Source organism: Anticarsia gemmatalis, chromosome 8, assembly GCF_050436995.1.
Source record: "Anticarsia gemmatalis isolate Benzon Research Colony breed Stoneville strain chromosome 8, ilAntGemm2 primary, whole genome shotgun sequence".
In the NCBI taxonomy this organism is placed as follows: domain Eukaryota; kingdom Metazoa; phylum Arthropoda; class Insecta; order Lepidoptera; family Erebidae; genus Anticarsia; species Anticarsia gemmatalis.
The window spans coordinates 12,864,256-12,885,177 of record NC_134752.1 but is presented as its reverse complement, the minus strand read 5'-3'; the positions used below and the strand labels follow the sequence as shown (position 1 = coordinate 12,885,177).

At 40.4% G+C, this 20,922-nt stretch overlaps 1 protein-coding gene across 2 annotated transcripts in view; it reads left to right on the top strand.

Moving 5' to 3' along the window:
- Nucleotides 1-20,922, top strand: part of LOC142975134 (uncharacterized) — a 121,543-nt gene that overhangs the window by 61,179 nt on the left and 39,442 nt on the right. For both annotated transcript variants that reach the window (XM_076117829.1, XM_076117828.1), the window contains exon 2: nucleotides 20,036-20,121. In XM_076117829.1, the coding sequence (XP_075973944.1) occupies nucleotides 20,064-20,121 (58 nt within the window). In that variant the 5' untranslated portion in view covers nucleotides 20,036-20,063. The remainder of the gene's footprint in view (nucleotides 1-20,035; nucleotides 20,122-20,922) is intronic.

The window sequence follows — 20,922 nt, the reverse complement described above, 5'->3', positions numbered from 1 at the left end:
CAATATCGAAATGTAGAACATCGTAGACCGGACCGGAGTAAATACCTGGTTTATTAAGCTTTCATAGTTAATCTGCTGAAAATACTTAGCAGTGCAATGTTATAGGTATTAAATTAATCTTTTAAGTAACGATTTATTTAAATGCATGCATTTGGCATTTATCCGAACGTCAGGTAATGTGTAAGATGATAGAATGTGCTATTGTGTATGCGTTTCCAGACGGAAGGATTGAGCGAGGAGATGCGAGTGAGAGAAAGGATAGATGGATGAGGGAAAACAAAAGACGAAGACGTGAAAAATATGTTGGAATTTTGCTTCTTGTTTAAGTTGATATAAAAGATTTTAATAAAAGCCTCAAAAAGCCCCTAGAACCTAGATATATCATACATATCTAGATATATCATGCAGAGACAATAGTACACCACTTGTTATGACACAAAAATAAAATAAGTCATAGTCGAAATTGCGAAATAACAGCTCGTAATAAACAACTAGTAATGGAACTACAGTTTCTGATATAAAGTACTATAGTTTGTACTTAGATAGGTTTATTTCGTAACATGCAATCGTATTATGCAATATAACAACGTAGTTTAAAAGCACGTTCTCTCTTTGTTCACAAACCGAACAAATAAAGTTTACTCACAAAGTATTCGCAAAGTCGCCGACTGTTGATTTAAACTTAGTTTCTCAAAGTTACGAACTGTATCGCTGAGTCACGATCGTACATTCCATAACTACGGTTAACCATAAACAGTTCGTCTACGATGAGGGGTGACTATTGTATACTATCGAGCAGTTTAGCAAAAAAATGCATTGCGACTATAAGAAATAAAGTAACTTTGTGTTTTCTTTTGAACGGAAGTCGATGCTTACCAAAATGTACGATTAAACTTAAACTACGGACAACTGTTGATAGATTACAATATTGTTTTTTGAGATGGAAACTTTAACTTTCTGTATTACAACTTATGTAACCAAAATTATTGCAATGATACGAAATCAATTCTTTGCATAGTTTCTTTAACTTAATCTGCCTAATCCTACTGAATACCTTTTCGATTTCTTTGCGCAATTATCTCAAATTTCATTTTAATTATACACATTCTTTATAAGTATGAGAGCCTGGTACCAAAGGGACGAGTCGGCCGCTCCAACAGTCTGGCATTCAATTGTGCCACGGCGTTTAACCTCAATTGGTTAATTCACACTTTGCTTAGTCGCCAATTAAATATAATTACTTGATTACAGTCAGGGTGGCTCATAACAGCTATAGTTTCGCGCGAACGCTTCGTACAGTAAAAAAGTGAAATGGAGAAATTGTGTAATTATAGAAATACTCGTCAAAGTGTAAAGACCACACGGGACAGTCCACAGTTTTTTAACTTAGATAATCTTTCATATGCTTTTTACTGTTGTGTGTAACAAAGAATAGCTTGTGTAAAAAGAAATATGGTAAAAAGGATATTTTAACGAAAGCGAAGGGGGTATTTATTATGAGGGAGAGATAGTAAGTAGACTTTCTGCTAGAGGGATTAGGCATGAAATAGATTATGACTGCATGCGGTTTCTACGCCGAACATTCAGCGCTTCGGCTAACACGGTAGGTAACATAATTGCTATGAATATATTCTGTATTCAGCAAAATCACATTTGTAGCATATTTAAGCGCAGGCATAACAATAATTCTATAAGAACTACTTCCGATATTAAGTTTTGTAGGTACTTTTATGATTCGAACGAAACGTAAACGAAACGCTCAGAAACAAACAAAGATCCAATAACGATCGTTATGATAGAAACTTTGGGTAAGAAATAAACAAATAAATAATATTTTGGGGTGGCCAGCAACGGAGGGGCTGGCTACTAGGGCAGCATGACCGCATAGGGGATTGCATAGCAACCCCGTGGAGACGCTTCGATATTTCGTGTTGCAGAATTAATCGATTATATTGTAACTAGCTGACCCGCGCAACTTCGCTTGCGTCCTATAAGGGAGAATGGGTGAAATTTTTCCCCGTTTTTGTAACATTAATTACTGGTACTCTGCTCCTTTTGGTCGTAGCGTGATGATATATAGCCTATGTCCTTTCTCGGGTATCAAAATATCTCCATACCAAATTTCATGCAAATTGGTTCGGTAGTTAAGGCGTGATTGAGTAGCAGACAGACAGACAGAGTTACTTTTGCATTTATAATATTAGTATGGAGTATGGAGGATTTATGTACTTCCAGTCAACACGGTTTTATAATAATTTTATATAAACAAAGCCATGATGATTAATAAGGGTTGTGAAATCCCATGGAAGGGTTGAAATACGGGGTTTTTTATAAATGTTTTTTAATCAATTTATTTAGGGGGTTTTTTGTTGTTTTGCTTTTTTTTGAAAGTGATAAAACACAATGTTTGTACCTAGTAATATTATCAAAATTCAAATTTCAAATGGTTCAGAGTTCTTATTTATAATACAGTTTCACATATTTGGCCGTTATAGGGACGCTGCCCCCGCCGCCGCGGCCGGCCTGTACCGTGCCGCAATAATAATATCGTGATATCTCCTAAACTATATGTCTAAATAACACACTGTAAACTGCAAAAATAATCTAAATTAAATGCTCCTGATGATGAACTTACTTATTTTGATAAGGATATATGTATTATTGGTTATATCACCAGTTAAACATCACCCAACGAATTAAATGTTTTTTTAATACATAAAAGTAGTTTTTGTGACTTAAATAAAAAAGCTGGATATATGTCATCGCGGACTTTTTTGTAGAACTAATAAAGACCAATGTTTTGGCTATACATTGTTCTTACTTGTATCCAACGGTATAAGCGGCGCACGCACAAATGCAATCTTCAATTAGATTTTTTTTCTGACTTCTTGGACATAAATCGCTATAACTCAGCTAATATAGTTTCAATGTATTTCAATTATATATAAAAACCTGTCGGAGAAAATACTCTTTCTATTAGTGAAACCCGCATCAAAATCCGTTGCGTAGTTTTAAAGTTTTATGCATACGAAGGGACTACAGACAAAATGGGCGACTTTGTTTTATACTATGTAGTGATAATAGAGATTATTAAGTGGGGTCCCGCATATCCAATGCTGTGAAGTTCAGTGAAATATTACAAATTATACGTATTGATGATATTGTAATTTTGATCAATTTATTGAGCCAAAATTATCGCGTAACAGTCCGCCTAATCGATTATCATGATCCCTGTTTAACTTATTAACGGGTGTATTATTAGAAAAATGATTAAGAATTATATTTTAATGAAGAACTTAAATACTATTGTAAAAGCTGCAACGACTTTTAAGATACAATTCAAGGAAAGCCTGTTTTTTTATAATTAGTACCTAGTTATTGATATAAAAAATATACCATTAATTAAAGTCCATCCGCAGCTTGTTAAAAGTTAAAAAATATACCGTAATATTTTCTGTCGTAATAATTAACTTTTAATGATTTTTCATATGCTTTTTAACGACTGTCCGCAACAAGGAACGCTGGTGCGCTAAAATTACTGGTACCAATGAGAAAAATAGTATCTTTTTGCTAAGTGGAAATCTTAAGAATTATTACTACTCTCTTTTATCATAGGTATTGATCGTTTCAATTTTTCGTTCTAAATAAGTCACACATGCATTAATCTATAATTATTATCAAATCGTCTAAATCCATTAAAATTATTCTTTTGAAGTTAAAACGCATACGAATTTTCAAATTATTCAACTACGTTATTCTTAAGAGTAAACTTAAAACTTTTTGATCGGTTCTATCCCTATATTAACATTAGAGCGCCGCATACATATTTGTGTTTAACTTTTATAATATCCTAGATAACGACTCTTCCCGTTTTATAGGCGCCTGGTGCCTTGACGCAGCGCTAAAATATTTATTAACCTCCTTAAAACTCCGGGTTACTCCGTTATTCATGCCAACTAGATTTTTGAAGATTTTTTATGTTTAGAGGCTTTTTCGAAGATTACCAAGGAGTAGTACCTTATCCGATGAATTAAGTGCATTACATAACGTGCGCTTATACTTATGAACTTGAATGTGCACTGAAGCTAGATAATATTTTCTCGGGAAAGGTTCGGTTATTAATTTCCCGAAATAATTCTAAGTTAGTTTCCAGTTGGTTATAGCGATAAACATTATTCGTGACCGTACAAATATCGCAAAATTGCTTCTGCTTTAAATATACTGTTCATATAACATGGAGACTTAGGTAAATCTGGATATAAAAAAAGTCTAAACTAACAACTAACTAACCACCCCAAAATTTGCTAAACTTAACAGGATTTGTGTAACCAACGATTAAATATTTATGTGAATTGGACATCAAATTGACAACCAAAGATGTTATCAGTAGAAGCAATCAGTGTAACAACAGACACGATCTCTTAATCAAGAAGAGATACGCAATTAAGATGTTCAGACTTTTGTAGTACGGACACATACCTATATAACATTTAAACAATACATGTAGTGACTGAAGTGTAAGTCACTTTTCAGCCGTGCGTTTCATTAACGTGAGGTGTCTTTTTACAATTTTTTTGCAGCATTGTAATTTGACAGATTTCAACGACCGACAAATAGAAAAAAACAGTATCATTAGTATCGATTTAAACTTGCGTTTAGCACGTCACTATGACGTGTTCAATACTTTTACATTTTATTGCTATTAATTGACACGCGCGCGAAAAAACTAAGTTTTTAATAATTTATTATATTAAACAGATTTTTCTGAATTTGGAGGAAAGTTTGCAATTATTGATTTTTGTGAAGAAGTAGCCTATGCTTCCATTGCCTTTAAATTTTTTATCAAAATCAGTTCTGGAGTTATCTTATATAGAAAGCATAACACACAGAACGGGAGCAAAAGATGCTGCATAAAACATTACTTACTTGTAGCCGCTTAAAACTTTCTTTACGTACATACGTACTTACATTGTATTTAGACAATACAAAATATCAAAACAAATTCCACCCTCGAAATATTAGGACCAAATGTGGTTTAATCACACACTTTGCACAACACACAACGCACCAACTTATTTTAATTGCATATTCCAGCGATTCGGACGACGTCCCGGGAATGCTGGCCTTTATTACATTCGGGGTTCGGTGCCCGCCCGGGAAAAATTGTCAAAAGGGACCTTAATGGGGCAAAGAGAGATAGGGTCCGAATGGTCCCTTGTACCCTAAGATTTTATAGCTAATACATTGGTGTTGTTTATTGGACTACAAAACCTTTCGATAAAACCTGTGTTTATGGATTTTTATGTCTGTTTTGTAAACGGGTTGGGGTGTAGGGTAAGTTATAAGAAATAGAATATTTCAGTGTTCTGTTTTTTTGTGAGAATAAGCTCTACATTTTGAATAAGTGCGTGTGAAAACTGAGAATAGAAGATTTTTTCTCGTGTATCTCGAAAATAATAGAAATTCGTTAAAATTACTCAAACATTATTACTTTATTTTTGTTAATAGTTGCACCTTGGTTAAGCCGAATAAATTTTACTATAGATTTAACGGATCTATTTACAGAATCATACGCTATCATTACCCGTTCAAACAAAAATGGTAATCAATTTTTTTTCGTATAACAAAAATTTTCCAAAAAAATTAATACCTTCACAGGTGCACTTAAAAAGTTCTATTTCAAAGCAGTTTCAACATTAATATGAAACTCAAAGAGTGAAACGAAACACAGAAGCGACGTTTGTCAATTTTTGCAGCTGACGGTTTCCGAAATGCGCTGGATATTTTGTTATTTCTGCTAGTCCAGCTATGAGTTATCTTGTCGTGTTGATTTTACTTACGAGAGTAGAGAAATGTTTATTTGGATTATAACTTCGTAAAGTGTAGTTTATGTGATCGTCAAGTAGGAGGTTTTAAGTCTCGCTTCTTATAAGATCTACCGAGGTTTTTATTTTCTGATATCAGACTCAATTCTCTGTAACATGCGTAGATACTTACAAACTTGAATACTAAAACAAAATGTGTTGCTTAGACAAATCAGAGATTGTTTTTTAATTATTTAAGAGGCCAAATCAAAAAAGAATCGCAAATACACACTAATCCGATTATCACTCATAACATCTTTCTGGAAACAAAATTGTAGAGTCAACCATGAATATATCCCAATTCTTACCATTATGTTAGTTAGCTTTTCTAAGGACCTAGTGGTCCGCAATCAGATAATTTCATTTGAAAAACTATTTTGACATTTTCGTCTGATACCACCAAAAAACATCAAAGTTCATCAATATAGTTATCAAACTATACTATAGCATTGAACAGGTCTACTGCTATCGTACTTCCTATAGACTCCACAGCTTAATATTCCTCAGGCTCACTAATAACGAACGAAATACCCTAGTTACGTCACAAAGCCTGAAAGTGCTATTGTTTATGTATGTATGAATTTAGTCACGTTCGCGAAATGACGCCGCAAATTGGGCCAGCGTTGCATACATCTGCATACGTTACCATATACTAGTGCCGCAGTCATTATGACTAAATGAGCGATTTCTGATCTAATATAGATTGATGTTTTATAGGGCACCGTGTAGAGGAAATGTAGTTTACGCTTTTGTGTGTTTCGTGGTGTTTTTACTGTTTAAATTGACTTTAATTCGAGCTTAATATTTAAATGCAATTTTATTTTTCTTTTCGCGATAAACTCAAAATCTATTGAACGTACTTTTATGCGATTTTCATTCATAGATAGTGTTATTGTCAAATAAGGTGTTATTGTTTAATTTGAAGCAGGGCTATGTTCATCCCCCTCGGGGAGTTTCCACCTTGTCGTGGTGAGGGGGCTCAGTAGCCGTGGCAATCCAGCCACGGTGAAGCTAGGAGGGACTCAACCCGTAAGGCCTGACGTAAGTCGGGTTCGGGGGCTGCCGTCTCTTTCGAGGTGGTGGTCGCGAGGAAGGAAAACCTCTTTAAAAAACCGCAGGGGGGGCGGATCTTCGTGTCCTGCCCGGGGTGGGGGTGTCCATCGAGTACCGTTCTCGGTGGACCCAAACCGCAACTCTGACTCAGTTGCTGGGTCAGAATCGGGGGTCGTTTGTCGGAGGTTGGGGAGACAGCGGCTGCGAGGAAGAAAACCTCTATAAAAAATCACCCTAACCGTAAGGTTGCCCGTGCCGAGACGGTGCGTGGCCGGCAGGTGGTTCGGTCGTTAGCGGGCATTAGGTTTAAGATAGTTTTAAGATTCTGTAGGGACCAACCCTAATTACAAAAAAGGAACCAAAACATGGAGCACGCAATCTGTAACTTTGTGGTACCCCAGGTCGGTACCGGCAGCGCCGCTGCCGGAGAATCCGGCCCCGCCGTTTCGGCGGGCAGAGCCCCCTCGTACTCTGGGGAGGGGCAACAATTGCGTTCCGGCAGCCGGCTGAAAAGTACGGCTGTCGATGGACCGTCCTGCGCCTCGGGAGGTCCTGGGTTGGGAGAGGCAGAAGGAGTGAGGAGTGAGGTTGAAGGAGGTTGTAGAAGTGGCAAGGGAGGAGAGAGAGATTTCGTTGTGCCAATCTCATCTGGCACCGGTGTCAGAGCCACTATGGTGGCTCATAGTTCTGATAGCACCAGTAAACGAAGCAAGGAAGGCCTACCTAACAGAGAAGGGCAAGGAAGGTCACAGGATAAAGGTGAAGTACCAAAGGGCAAGAACTGGCGCAGCGAGTCAGTAGGGGACCTAAGCATGGAGGGATCATGCTCGGACACCGCTGAGTCTATATCAGCTCATGTAGAGGACTCTCGTAAGAGGTATTTGAGAAAACGTCCAGTCGTAGTTCTTGACGAATACCTAATACCCTCTAAAGAAACCAAAGAGCTTCCGATCAAAAGCCGGAAGGTACGAAAGGGACGGACACCGTCATCCCGTGTTCCCACAGTCACCACTGACCAACAAAGCACGGGAAAAGTATCCAAAGGGGACGCAGAGTCCCTCATGAGTGACTCAGCAAGCTCTATGGTTGGGCTCGACACAGTTACAACAGAAGACCTACCGGCGGCGGACCTAGCTGTTCGAATCTATGAAAGTCTGGACGACGTGGCTATTATTGCCGACCACTCGTTGAACTTAAAAGGCGCTCTTAAGAAACGGCTAAAAGAGGCGGCCAAAGCCATAAGAATCTCCACTTCGGAGCTGTCTCGGCGGTCTGCCAACCACGAGACAATAAAACTAACGGCGGTAAACCACCGCCTCTCTGCAGAGGTAAAGGCTTTGCGACAAGAAGTGGCAGCTTTGAGGGAGAAGGTGGAAACATTCCCGGCGCCACATCAGATCCAAGCACTGCCTTCGGGGCAGGCTTCCCAGCCATCAGCCACGAACTCTGAGGTCGACCGACTGATCAGCGACCTCAGACTCATGATAGACGCCAGATTTGGGGCAATTGAGGCCCGGCTTCCCCCGGAGCCCCGTATTCGTCCCCCATTAGCCGCAGATAAAAGGACGGACGTGGCGACTGTTTCGGCGCCCAAACCAGTGGCTCTCCAATCCCCACCACCGGAGCCCAAGGACAAGAAGAAGAAGAAGAAAAAATCAAAGAAAAACAAGAAAGGGAACATTGCAGACTGCTCCGGAAGTGGCTCACTGATGCTTCCAGCCACTGCTGTGTTTTCGGCGCCATCGTCTGCTCCCCCACCCCTCACGAGTGGATGGAGCACTGTTGCTCGAAAAAAGAAGAAAGAAGTAGGAAAGACCGGTGCGACGGCGGCTTCAGTCACCAAACCCAAGCCGACCAAGAAGGCTACGCTGCGCCCCCCGAATTCTGCAGTGATCATTCTGACGCTGACTCCGGAGGCCGTGGCTCGGGGAATCACTTATGCCTCCATCATTGACAAGGCAAAACAAAAGATCGTATTAGGTGACCACGGCATCTCCGGAGGGTGCCAAATCCGAGCGGCTGCAACCGGCGCAAGAAAGTTAGAACTGGCGGGGGAGAACTGCAATGACAAGGCAGACTCCCTCGCTACGAGCCTCAGGCAAGTCCTTGCAGGCGACGCTATCGTCTCCAGGCCCTTCAAAACGGCTGAAATGCGTGTTAATGGCCTGGATGACTCAACCACGCCTGGGGAGGTTGCGATTGCTGTAGCACGTGCCGGCGACTGTCTCGCGGAAATTGTTAAAGTCAGCGAGGTCCGCCGCAACCCGTGGGGTCTCGGCTCGGCTTGGGTCAGGTGCCCGGCGACAGCAGCCAAAAAGATTGCTGAATCGGGCAAGCTTCTCGTGGGCTGGGTTTCGGCACGTGTCACCGTTGCTGAGCCCCGCCCCCTAAGGTGTTTCCGTTGTTTTGGCACCGGCCATGCTCAGGCCATGTGTCAGGCCGAAAACGACCACAGTGACAGCTGCTACCGCTGCGGGCTCACAGGGCACAAAATAGCGGAGTGCACCGCGGATCGCCCTCGCTGTCTTCTGTGCGCGAAGGCGAAAAAGCCGGCGGATCACCGTCTTGGAGGCCCCGCCTGTAAGGCCCCTAAATCCAAAGGAGGGAAAGTCCTGAAAGGATCGTCCGGAGTAAGAGCCCCCCAATCCACCATCAACCGGAGCGGGCTGGCAAATGAGGAAATAGCGATGACCATCGATCAACAATAATGGCCACCACGAAAATTTTGCAGGCAAACATCAACCACTGCGCCGCAGCTCAGGATCTCCTAATCCAGACTATGGCGCAGTGGTTGATTGACATAGCAGTAATTGCCGAACCCTACAGAATCTTGCCAGGCGACAACTGGATCGGGGACACTGACAATTTGGTGGCCATAGTTAGGCAAACAACATCCAGCTCCCCCTCCTTCAGCAGAGTGGCTAAAGGCAAGGGCTGCGTGGCGGCGTCCACAGGAGCAGTGGTCACTATCGCCTGCTACCACTCTCCTAACAGTAGTATAGGTGAATTTGAGGAGTTTCTGGCTGAGGTCGGCAGACTGGTTCGTTGGGCTCACCCCGCCGCAGTACTAGTAGCCGGGGACTTCAATGCAAAGTCGGTGATGTGGGGATCTCCAGCCACAAACGCCCGTGGAAGAGCCTTGGAGGACTGGGCCGTCTCGTCTGGTCTTGTTCTCATAAATAGAGGCACAACTCACACGTGCGTGCGGCATAACGGTGGGTCAATTGTTGACGTCACCTTGGCCAGCGCCGTTCTTGCGCGCCGAATTCAGGGCTGGGAAGTACTGGAGAGGGTCGAGACATTATCCGACCATCGGTATATCCGGTACGAGATTCTCCCCACTCCAGATGCCTTGAACAGCCAGAGTAGAACCCCGCGAGGGGATGGGCCGAAGTGGGTCCTGGGAAGACTCGATCGAGACCTACTAGTCGAAGCGGCGCTGGTGGAGTCGTGGTCTCCACTGCCAGACGATCAAGCAGACGTAGAGGACGAAGCCGATAAACTTGGTGACAGTATCAGACGTATCTGTGATGCGGCTATGCCCCGGGCCCAAAACCGTGCCCCCAAACGTCAGGTGTACTGGTGGTCGCCAGAATTAGCCCAATTACGCACTGCCTGCGAGAGGGCGCGCCACCGATACACCAGAAGTCGTCGTCGCCGTCGGAATGAAGCCCGCGAGGCCGAACTTTATGCTGCATACAGAGACGCCCGCAAAACTCTCTCGGTGGCCATCAGAGAGGCAAAACGCAGAGCCTGGGAGGAACTCATAGAAACCCTGGATCGTGATCCCTGGGGGCGGCCGTACAGGCTGGTGCGTGCAAAACTTCGTCCCTGGGCACCCCCAGTGACACAAACCATGGATCCGGAGCTTGTGGAACAGGTGGTGGCAGTCCTGTTCCCACACAGGAACGAATTCTCCCCCCCACTAATGTCGGTGAGTTCGGAGGGTGTCTTTCAGTTGGCTAGTCAGGTCGTCGAAGATATTATCCCGGAAATTACCCCAGCCGAGCTTAACCGGGCGGTTGCCAGGCTCCGCGGCCGTAACACTGCCCCGGGACCCGATGGAGTCCCTGGCCGCGCTTGGGTGCTCGCCATACCCAACGCGCTCGAGCCGAGACTTATATGGCTATTTTCGGCGTGCCTCTCAAAAGGCACTTTTCCCCGTAGATGGAGGACGGGTAGACTCACCCTCATAAGAAAAGAAGGCCGTCCGATCGAATCGCCCTCGGCCTATCGTCCTATTGTTCTGCTTGACGAGGTGGGCAAACTCTTTGAGCGCCTATTGGCAGCCCGCCTCGTCGAACACCTGGAAGAGCACGGTCCGGATCTGAGCCCCAATCAGTTTGGTTTTCGCCGAGGGCGATCAACTATAGATGCAATCACGCGAGTGAGGACCCTGACGGAGGATGCCGTCGCAGGGCGGGGAGTGGTCGTTGCGGTGTCTCTCGATATCGCAAACGCATTCAACACCCTCCCCTGGGACTGCATAACAGCTGCGCTCCAGTTCCACCGTGTGCCACAATATTTAAGCCGTGTGATTGCATCGTACCTGTCGGAAAGGTCGGTAGTCTATCCCGTGAGTGATCAATGGCGCGAGAGGTCAATGTCGTGCGGTGTTCCACAGGGGTCGGTTCTCGGCCCGACCCTGTGGAACATCGGCTACGACTGGGTGTTGAGGGGCCCACTTATACCCGGGGTCAACCTTACATGTTACGCGGACGACACATTGGTCACCGCCCGCGGAAACACGTACCGCGAGGCCATACACCTCGCGACGGCTGGCGTCGCCGACGTGGTCCAACGTATCCGGCGTCTCGGTCTGGTTGTCGCCTTGGATAAATCTGAGGCCCTCTTCTTCCACGGGCCTCGCAATGTCCCACCGGCAGAGGCACACGAAATTGTTGTCGGCGGCGTGTCGATAGGTATCGGCCGATCCATGAAATACCTAGGAATCGTTCTTGACAGCCGATGGAATTTCCGGGAGCATTTCCGTCGCCTCGCACCCCGACTTATTGGGGCCGCCGGGGCACTGGGTCGCCTGCTCCCGAACCTAGGTGGTCCGTCAGATGTTTGTCGGCGTTTGTTCACTGGTGTCGTTCGTTCCATGGCGCTCTACGGCGCACCGATATGGGTGGATGCCCTCAAGCGAGAGAACACCGCAGTTCTGCGCAGGCCGCAACGTGTTCTGGCCATCCGAACGGTTAGAGGGTATTCCACCGTATCGTTCGAGGCGGCGTGCGTGTTGGCAAGGACTCCCCCGTGGGACCTTGAAGCTCGAGTCTTAGCGGATGTATACCGCCAGACCTCGGAAGCTCGGACCCGGGGGACCGGTCCGGACCCGGAGGCTGTCGCGCAGTGGAGGTGTGAATCACGCCAGAACATCCTCCGGACTTGGGCCGAGCGGTTGGAGCACCCCAGCGCTAGTGCTCAACTTATTGGCGCTATCCAACCGGTCCTTGAGGAGTGGTTAAATAGACGCCACGGATCAGTAACGTACCGTCTGACGCAGGCTCTGACGGGCCACGGCTGCTTCGGCCGATACCTGTTTGCAGTCGCTAGGAGAGAGCCTTCCCCAGCATGCCACCACTGTGGGCATATTGAAGATACGGCCACCCACACATTGGCCGAGTGTCCGGCTTGGGCGACGGAGCGCGGTGCGCTGGTTGCCGCGATAGGGCCTGACTTGTCGCTGCCGGCCGTAATTCGCTCCATGCTCGGCAGCGACGTGGCCTGGAACGCGATGCTCGCCTACAGCGAAACCGTCATCGCACAAAAAGAGGACGCGGAGAGGGTCCGGGAGCTAGACCCGAACGCAGACCCGAGGCGTCAACGCCGCGTCGGGCGAAGGAGAGTGGCGCATAATCGTCGCCCACCCTAAATTGGGTCTCTGGCAGCGGACTGGGCGTCCGTTGCCAACTCGGAGGTGAGACTCCAAGGCAGGCCGATGGCCGTAGTGTCCGGTCCATCGAGCCAATTGGCCTAGGAAGGGCCCCCGTGGAAGGGGCAACCGCGTGGCGTGCGACTTGCGGTTCTAAGCGCAAGCAGTCATCCCGTCGCACGCCACACACGCGGAACAGGCAGGCACTCGTGGGGTTTTAGTGGTGTATGCCCGCCCTTCTGGCGGGAGAGTCCCACATAACCCTGTGCTCCACCCAGGGTGCAGGGTATGCGTAACGCATTTCCCCACGAAAAAAAAAAAAAAAAAAAAAAAAAAAAAAAAAAGGGCTATGTTCATGCGAAAATCTTTATCATTTACGCTTTCACGGCCCCAGACCGCACCGCACAGCACCAGAAAACATGGAGGTAGTTAGTGTGATGAACCTAAAAATATTAAAAGAACCATGCTTACTCAAGTAGTTTAACTATTTAAAGCAAATGCAAAATTTTATTTTCTCACATAAACCTTCAGCTTCTGACAGTCATCAGAAAAATCCAATTACTTGTCCGGGGAAGCAAACTGGCGACCGCAGCTACAATATCTTTAGTACGCAATGAATGTGTCATTGTTGTGAAGAGAATAGACAATCGGAGTTTTACGACGACAGACCTCACACGTTTGACTTTACCAACTCTGCTTATCTTCTTATTAGTAAGAAGCTTTTAAATATGGCTTTGTATGTAAGTTTTTTTAAAAGTGTATGGCGTGTGTGTGTGTTTTTTTTTATTTTACTGTAAATAAATAGATAGTTAACAGGTAAAGAGGGAAAATTAAAAAATACTATTTATGTTTATAATTTTCTTCAAAACTCAATCAGTCGATTCTAGGAATAAATAGTGTAGACAAACTCTCATAAATTGTTCTTCTCTTATGTTTATTAATATCAAAATTAACTTCATTTTCTCAACTCGTTCACGACATCAACTATTTCAGAGTCAAAGTTTACAAATGTTTTTATCTCTAACACTGGATAAAACACATATTTTCAAATTAATTTATACATATTATACAGTTAGATATAAAGTCGAGATCACTATCAGGACGTTATCATACAATCTGAAGCTGTCGGATGCAGTTGTCAAATAAAATACACCATTCGTTACGCTCAGTCACACGCCTGAAAATATGACAAGCTCACCTTAAATGTTATTTAAAGGTTAAACTTTAGTTTTATTTTGAAGATATTTCAACTTTATTTTGTCTACAAAACGGTATTTACGTACGACCTGAAGTGGAAATATTTCCGAACATAAAAGTACCCTATGTAAGTAACTTATGCTATAGGATACGAATTACCGTGCTGAGCGCTAAATTTCATCAAAATATAGGCAATAGTTTTGATGTAAATGATGGACAAACTTCCATTTTGCGTTCATTTACATTGATTTAAAATAAATACTTAAAATCTAACCATCTTTTCTTTGTCCGAACTATCTATTTCTCCAAAACTAGTATACAGATAAACATTTTACTGACAGCTATACTATTCCTTCGATAGCAGATCCTTTAGCTGACCAGACGCCATTTACTCAAAAGAAAAACAAAGAAACAAAACAGGACCAATAACCGAAACCCTTAAAAAGACAGGCATAAACTAGTTGGAACTTCGAAACGGTATTCTAATAAGCATTTGTATTGCGTCGGTATTCCGAGAAGGTTTCTAATACGATCTCCAAATGAGTTAACATTATATCCTGAGCCTCACTGTTTAATAGGCTGGATGTTTTTTTACTCGTATTTCTAAACGAAGGACGATCTTTTTATTTTACAATTTCGAGTGATTAGATTTTTAGACTGTTTTAGTTTAACGTAGAAATGTTGCTTGTTGGACAATTGTTCGCTTTGTGATGCATTTTCTTTATGTTTGTGTAGTCCAACAATTTACGTCTTGAGTCGTCTTGCACCATTTATCCGATTTATCTAAAAAAATATTTTTTCGAAAAAAAAGAAGCATTCTTATCGTGCAGGCCATCATCAAATGCATTAATTTGCGTTTGCGTTTATTTGTCACTGCGATTTTAAATTCAGAATTATGTACTTATACGTCCGCCAGCTATGGACATTATTTGTTAGTATATAGTATCTCTGTTCATCAGCTAGAAGCCGGTTTAAGCAAGGTTAAAAACTTTCTTAAAATTAGTTATCTTAATAGACAATTACTTATACCGGATTTCAAGTGCCTTCCGAAAGAGACACTGTTCAAATACCAGTAACGAGCACCCATCAGAAAACGCCTTACTATAGATTATTTAATCCACTGATCGTTATTATATCGGCTACGAACGTCCTATGATGCATAGGAAAGTGGTCACCTCATATTTATAGAACATCGCATCGCCAATCGATATTCGATCGACGGATTGTGACAACCGCGGATGGACCTAATTGTATTGTTGCAAATCCGGTTTTACACAGTTTCAGAACTAGTGATTTTTAAGTTTCATATCCGCTACTAAAAGTTTGATAGGTATGTTTGTAATCTCAACAGATTGATAGAAAATCATGCTATGAACGTGAAAATATGCAGAACATGTACATAGTTGATATGGCAAAATCAAAATAGGCTTGTCGAAAATGAAGCAACCAGAGTAAATCGAACGCGTAATGAAATATAGGTAATTTATCAGTAGTACTAATAAAGCTACAGTATACCTACCATCTATTTCATTTTATCTCTGCAACACCCTGAGGTAGACTGTCAGAGAATGGTTAAGGTATTAAATCTTCCTGTATACTTTTGTATGTAAAGTCAGTAAATAAATAACACAAAAATATCGGAGACTTAAATATCGTACTGAGGTCTAAGTTTTATCCGAAATCGATTGATGTTTCATTATTCGACTACAGGTACACCCCAGCCTATAATGGTTTAGTGACCACATTAACTAAACGCCTACAATCTGTCACTTTATACAAATGAAACGAAACACCCCGAAAATTCTTCGATCTCACATTTTTTGATAAATTCTTCAAAGATTAGATTACCTTCACGTATTAATGTATTCCTACAATCGATTGATCTCGAAGGTATTTGAATAAATTGTACAGATGCATATCTGCTGCGTGTGTATTATTTATTGAGGTCTTTTGTATCACCTTGTAGTTGAAGATCAAAGGCTGTTAAACATTTTTACTGTAAGGGAACTTTAAAAAATATTGTAATTTTTCCAACCCTAGCCGTTTACGGAAATATTTTGCAAAAGACTTCTTCTGGGAGAAATTTTTAGTTCTTATTCCGAATGGATAAACTAGCAAAAATATTAATTGAGCGAAGGCATAATAACAGAAAATGATACTATGGAGCTTGTGATTAGCAAACGAGCGATCAATCTAGGTACAATTTTTTTTTAAACTCCGGCACTAATAATTGCTCTTGTGTCACGGGGACTTTTACAAACATACACACAAAATACAACTAAACTCAAAACAATTATTTGGGGATTGCACAAATACCTTCGAACCCACGACCTCCCGACGCAATGGTAGCAGCGTGGTGACCTAAACCACTGCGCCACGGAGGCAAAGTACCTTCAATAAAGTATAATATAGTAAATAAATAATAAAGGTTTAAAGATTCTGACAAGTATTAAAGCATTTACCCAAAGGTTTAGAACCACTGTAACAAGTACATAGATTCCACATAGTGTAGGCGCCTCGAGCTGTCACAATACATTTTACGTATCCACTTAATATGTTAATACAGTATAATTGTAATATTCCATACCGTTAGCTCCCATCATTTAGTTTCGCCAGCTTAGTTGATAATTGCTTCTAAATAAAACGTGTTACTTTGTTAGAATTGAGTATGTAACACTCTTTTATCGGATTACTATTGATATTGTGAGAAATTGTAAAGATAAGTGTTTGTGAGTATTATTTTGCTTTTCAAATAGGTACTAGGCTATTAGCCTGTTTGGCTTTAGTACTTATTATATTTAATATATTTATTTAATTATTATCCCATAAGTTTGCTTTAAATGCGTTAATTTTTAAATGAATAGAATGAAGAATTAATTTCTGAATTTAATGCTCGCATTAAATGCACGAAAATTCAACGGCTTTGACTTTATTTTATGTAGTTAATTTTGCTACGAACTGTCAAAATCGTCGCTTACTAGTAAATTTTACTTTAAATTGTTTTCTTGCATTTAGTCAAATTCAGTTAATTATAATGTATTTAATATGTATCTACCTTAAACTAAATAAATGTAATGAACAGGACACTAAAATCGTATGTTAAAAGCCAGTAAAATCTAAAGCTACAGCAGATTTGCAGCTTCTCCTCTCACTAAACAGATTTCCAAACATTACCAACCCCTTTGTTCACCCTCCGTGTTTAGGCCAAATGTTGTTCCAAATGATAACCACCCACAATATTTGGCACAACCCTTATTAACGCTAGGGGTGATGTGATAAGTAGTGTTTGCCAAAATACTAGCGTAATAACTACAGTTGTACCATAAGATATTTTGTGCGAGCATTCCGAATACTAACTTTGAGTAGTATAGTATTTTCTTTGAGCATAAAAAGGAAATATTTTATCTTTTAGAAAAAAGGAAGCCGCCCGTCGTTCTATTACTAGAATAGAAGTGATAATACCGTCCGGTCATAATTGTACATTTTTAACGACGCCGATAAAGGTCATTGTTCGCAATATTGCTGGCGCCATTTTAACTTCGCTACATTTTCATCCACCTGTATTTTACAATTTAGTTCTTTGTCCGTTCGAGGGTACTACAAAAAATCTGCTGTTTCAGCTTTCACAGTGCCTACACCGTTATATCGTTCGGCTATTCGGCACCTATATCTGTGACGTCAGCGCTGCACAATGACCTCGCCAAATTGGGAAGCTCTTATCGTTTCTGTTGTACTGGTGCATTCGGTACCGACGTGCTATGGTGGATTGTTTTGTCTGCTCGGTTATTTGATTGTATCACCGATAGTTTGGTTTAGAGTTACGGTTAATCGCTTATAACCACATTAATTTTATCTACGGATCGAATATCAACCTAGTATTATATTACGATGATGTAAGCGTCTGCATTGTGAACATAAAGAATTCATTTTAAGAAAAAAGAAATGATCAAAAGCATCAAAAGGTCTTTTGTCGTATTGTAGGAAGTCGTTGATCTGTGTGAATGTGAAAATTGTGAATTTTCCTTCAATTCTGTGTCAATTTTGCCACCACAGACGGTCGGTTGTCAGCCACTCGAGAATGAGTGCGATCTCAGCGAATTCTCAACTTGAACAAAGATACCGCATGTCTCTTACATGTTCATCTGAAAAACGTATTTCCTTTTAGATTCAACGATATTGGAAGAGTTCTATTTGGGATCAACGAGATATTATTATAGGGATCTTAGGTTTAAACAATTCATAGTACTTATCTTGTGATTAAGTACCTACTGTAGATGTAACCTGATATAACTATTAACAGTCTTTTAAAAAAAGGAATTTTATTAATTGAATTTCAATTAAGAATGGAGTAACAAATATTTATGTATAGAACTCGTATTATTTATATTTCCGGTGCCAATGACCTATTAATTAGGTTTCAAGAATCTAGTATTTATTTATTAACACTACTTTCATTGAGACGAAACACCGAATAAAATATATTTCATTTTAATTACTCTGTGGGTGGTAAAAACCACAGCGTAAAAAATATGGTGACGTTTGGATTAAATAATCTCAAATTTGAAAGTGAACGACGACTCAGCGTACTAGGGCGGCAGTTATGAAAGGAGGTATGGTTACTTAAAATACTTGTTACGTGTATTGTTAGATGGCGTGGCCTGCGCGTGACGCATCAACTGAATTAGCCACTAATATTCTGCCGTCGTAAATCTAAACACAGTAACTTCAAAATATGCGTTTTGAGAAAAACGCGGTTGAAGTTTAATGGTTAATTTTTGCTCTCATGAAGATACTAATTATTGTATATTATTTCATGCAACTTTTAATGTTAGTATATAGTTAAATCTTTGATTCTGTATATATATATCTAGTATATTATTATTGTATAAATAATAAAATTAGATAATGTGTTTTAAGCTAGGGTAATAATATAATATTTTTTTCTTTTTTAAGTTACAACACGGTAACTCAACGGTTACTGTGTTGTAACCAAGTTTTACCTATTACTGTGTTGTAACTTTGTAAAGATATTAACATTAGGGGAATTACGACACAGTAAGTATGTACATACTGTGTTATAACTATGTTTCTTAGAAATACGTATAAAATCAGTAATACAGTAAATGAGATACTGTGATTTATTCAAGTATTTGTTGTTTATCTTTGAACAATATTTTATACGCAATCACAGTAACTGAAGAAGCCGTGTTACAATCAAGCAAAAAAAGAAAAATTAAAATCTATTCACGTTAAAAAAACACAGTTAGTAGTGAGATACTGTTATTTAATTAAAAATAACACAGATACTGTATTTTTTATTAAAAAAAAATATTTTTTTGTAAAAATACTGTGTTTTTATTTAATGTATTTCGGTAACTATCTATCGTACAAACAAACCGAAAACTTTCTCAAATAGCCCGCGGTCTCCTGATTCCAAAGAACTAAACAAACTATAAACACAGTAACTTAAGTTACTGTGTTTACATTTACGACGGCAGTATTGGTTTGTTTACAATTTATTAAGTTATTGTTATGCCAAATGTCGTAATGAATTATGTATGAAGTAGTTCAGTTATTAATTTTAAGTGAATATATACATTGTTTTTGTATAAATTATGCTATTTTTGCTGATGTGATATTTTTATGCTGCATAGATCACCCTTAATGTTGAAGCCAAATGTATTTATTTTAACGATTAAGAGGTTTCCTTTTTTATTGATTTGTTGGCTAACTCATTTATATGCACTTTGTATCAATGTTCCTTTGGTAATGTTAAAGACAACCGAGATAACTTTATGAAAATAATTTATTGAATTACCTACTCTCAACAGTTTATTTAGTCAAATACGCCTTAACAAAACCTCACAATTCGCGGAATGAAAATGAAAATATCATAACTAGTAACTAACTACCCTAGCTAGAACAAAATTGTTCTGCTGAAAGATTTTTTATTCTGATGTGTGCGTAGTAATAATACGTGGTAACGTTTCTGCGTGTGTGTGTGCGTAATAACGTGTGTATTAATGTGTGCGTGTGTTCACAGGTGGTGAGGTGGTTCAACACGAGAGGCGATGCTGGGCGGGGCGGCGGGGGGCGCCCGCTCCCGCCCGCCCTCTGATCTCCAGCAAGGTATGTGCTCCTGGTATTACAGTTTTATTAAAACAGTACAATTTTTATTTTTTTCATACTGTACAACTTTTTGTAATGAAAGTTAGGTCGTGAAAGGCAACGATATTTTCTAAATAAAGTAGAAACTATCTATGAATCCCATTTGGGTATAAATTTTTCGATTTTTTTTTATAGGCAGACGTTTATTAACTTAAATAATATATTTCAGGATTAATTTTGACATAATAATATTAATTTATCCTTGTCTTATCGATAAAAAGTCGTAAACAATATTGCCAAGTAAATAATGATCATTGTCTCCTATTAATTAAATGAATGGGACATTTTTATAAAATATTACAGGCAGTCGGTTCACGCGTGTATTGTAAATTTCAAATTCGTTCCTAGTAATTCGCTATTAACATTTTAAAAACATGTACACAAATGGAAATGCTTAATTAACATACAAAAACTATTTATTTTGAAACGACACATGTTTTAATAAATGTTTAGAGTAAAAACACCTGGTTCATAGGTTTAATTATATCTTTAAAATAATAAATTTTAACTCTCTCGATATCTTATAGTTTATATACTTAAAAAAGCGATTAAATTATACAATTAAATTGATCAATTAGACCGCAATTTCAATTCCTATGAAGAAATGTTGCGAAACCATTATAATGATTTCTCAGAGAGGCTTGTTTTGGTTGAGGTAAAGGGTACGCAAAAGTATAGTTAATTATCCCCCTATATAATTTTGAATATTATAAAGGCAATAAGTACTCACGCAACACAAGATATTGAAATGTATATTACTAT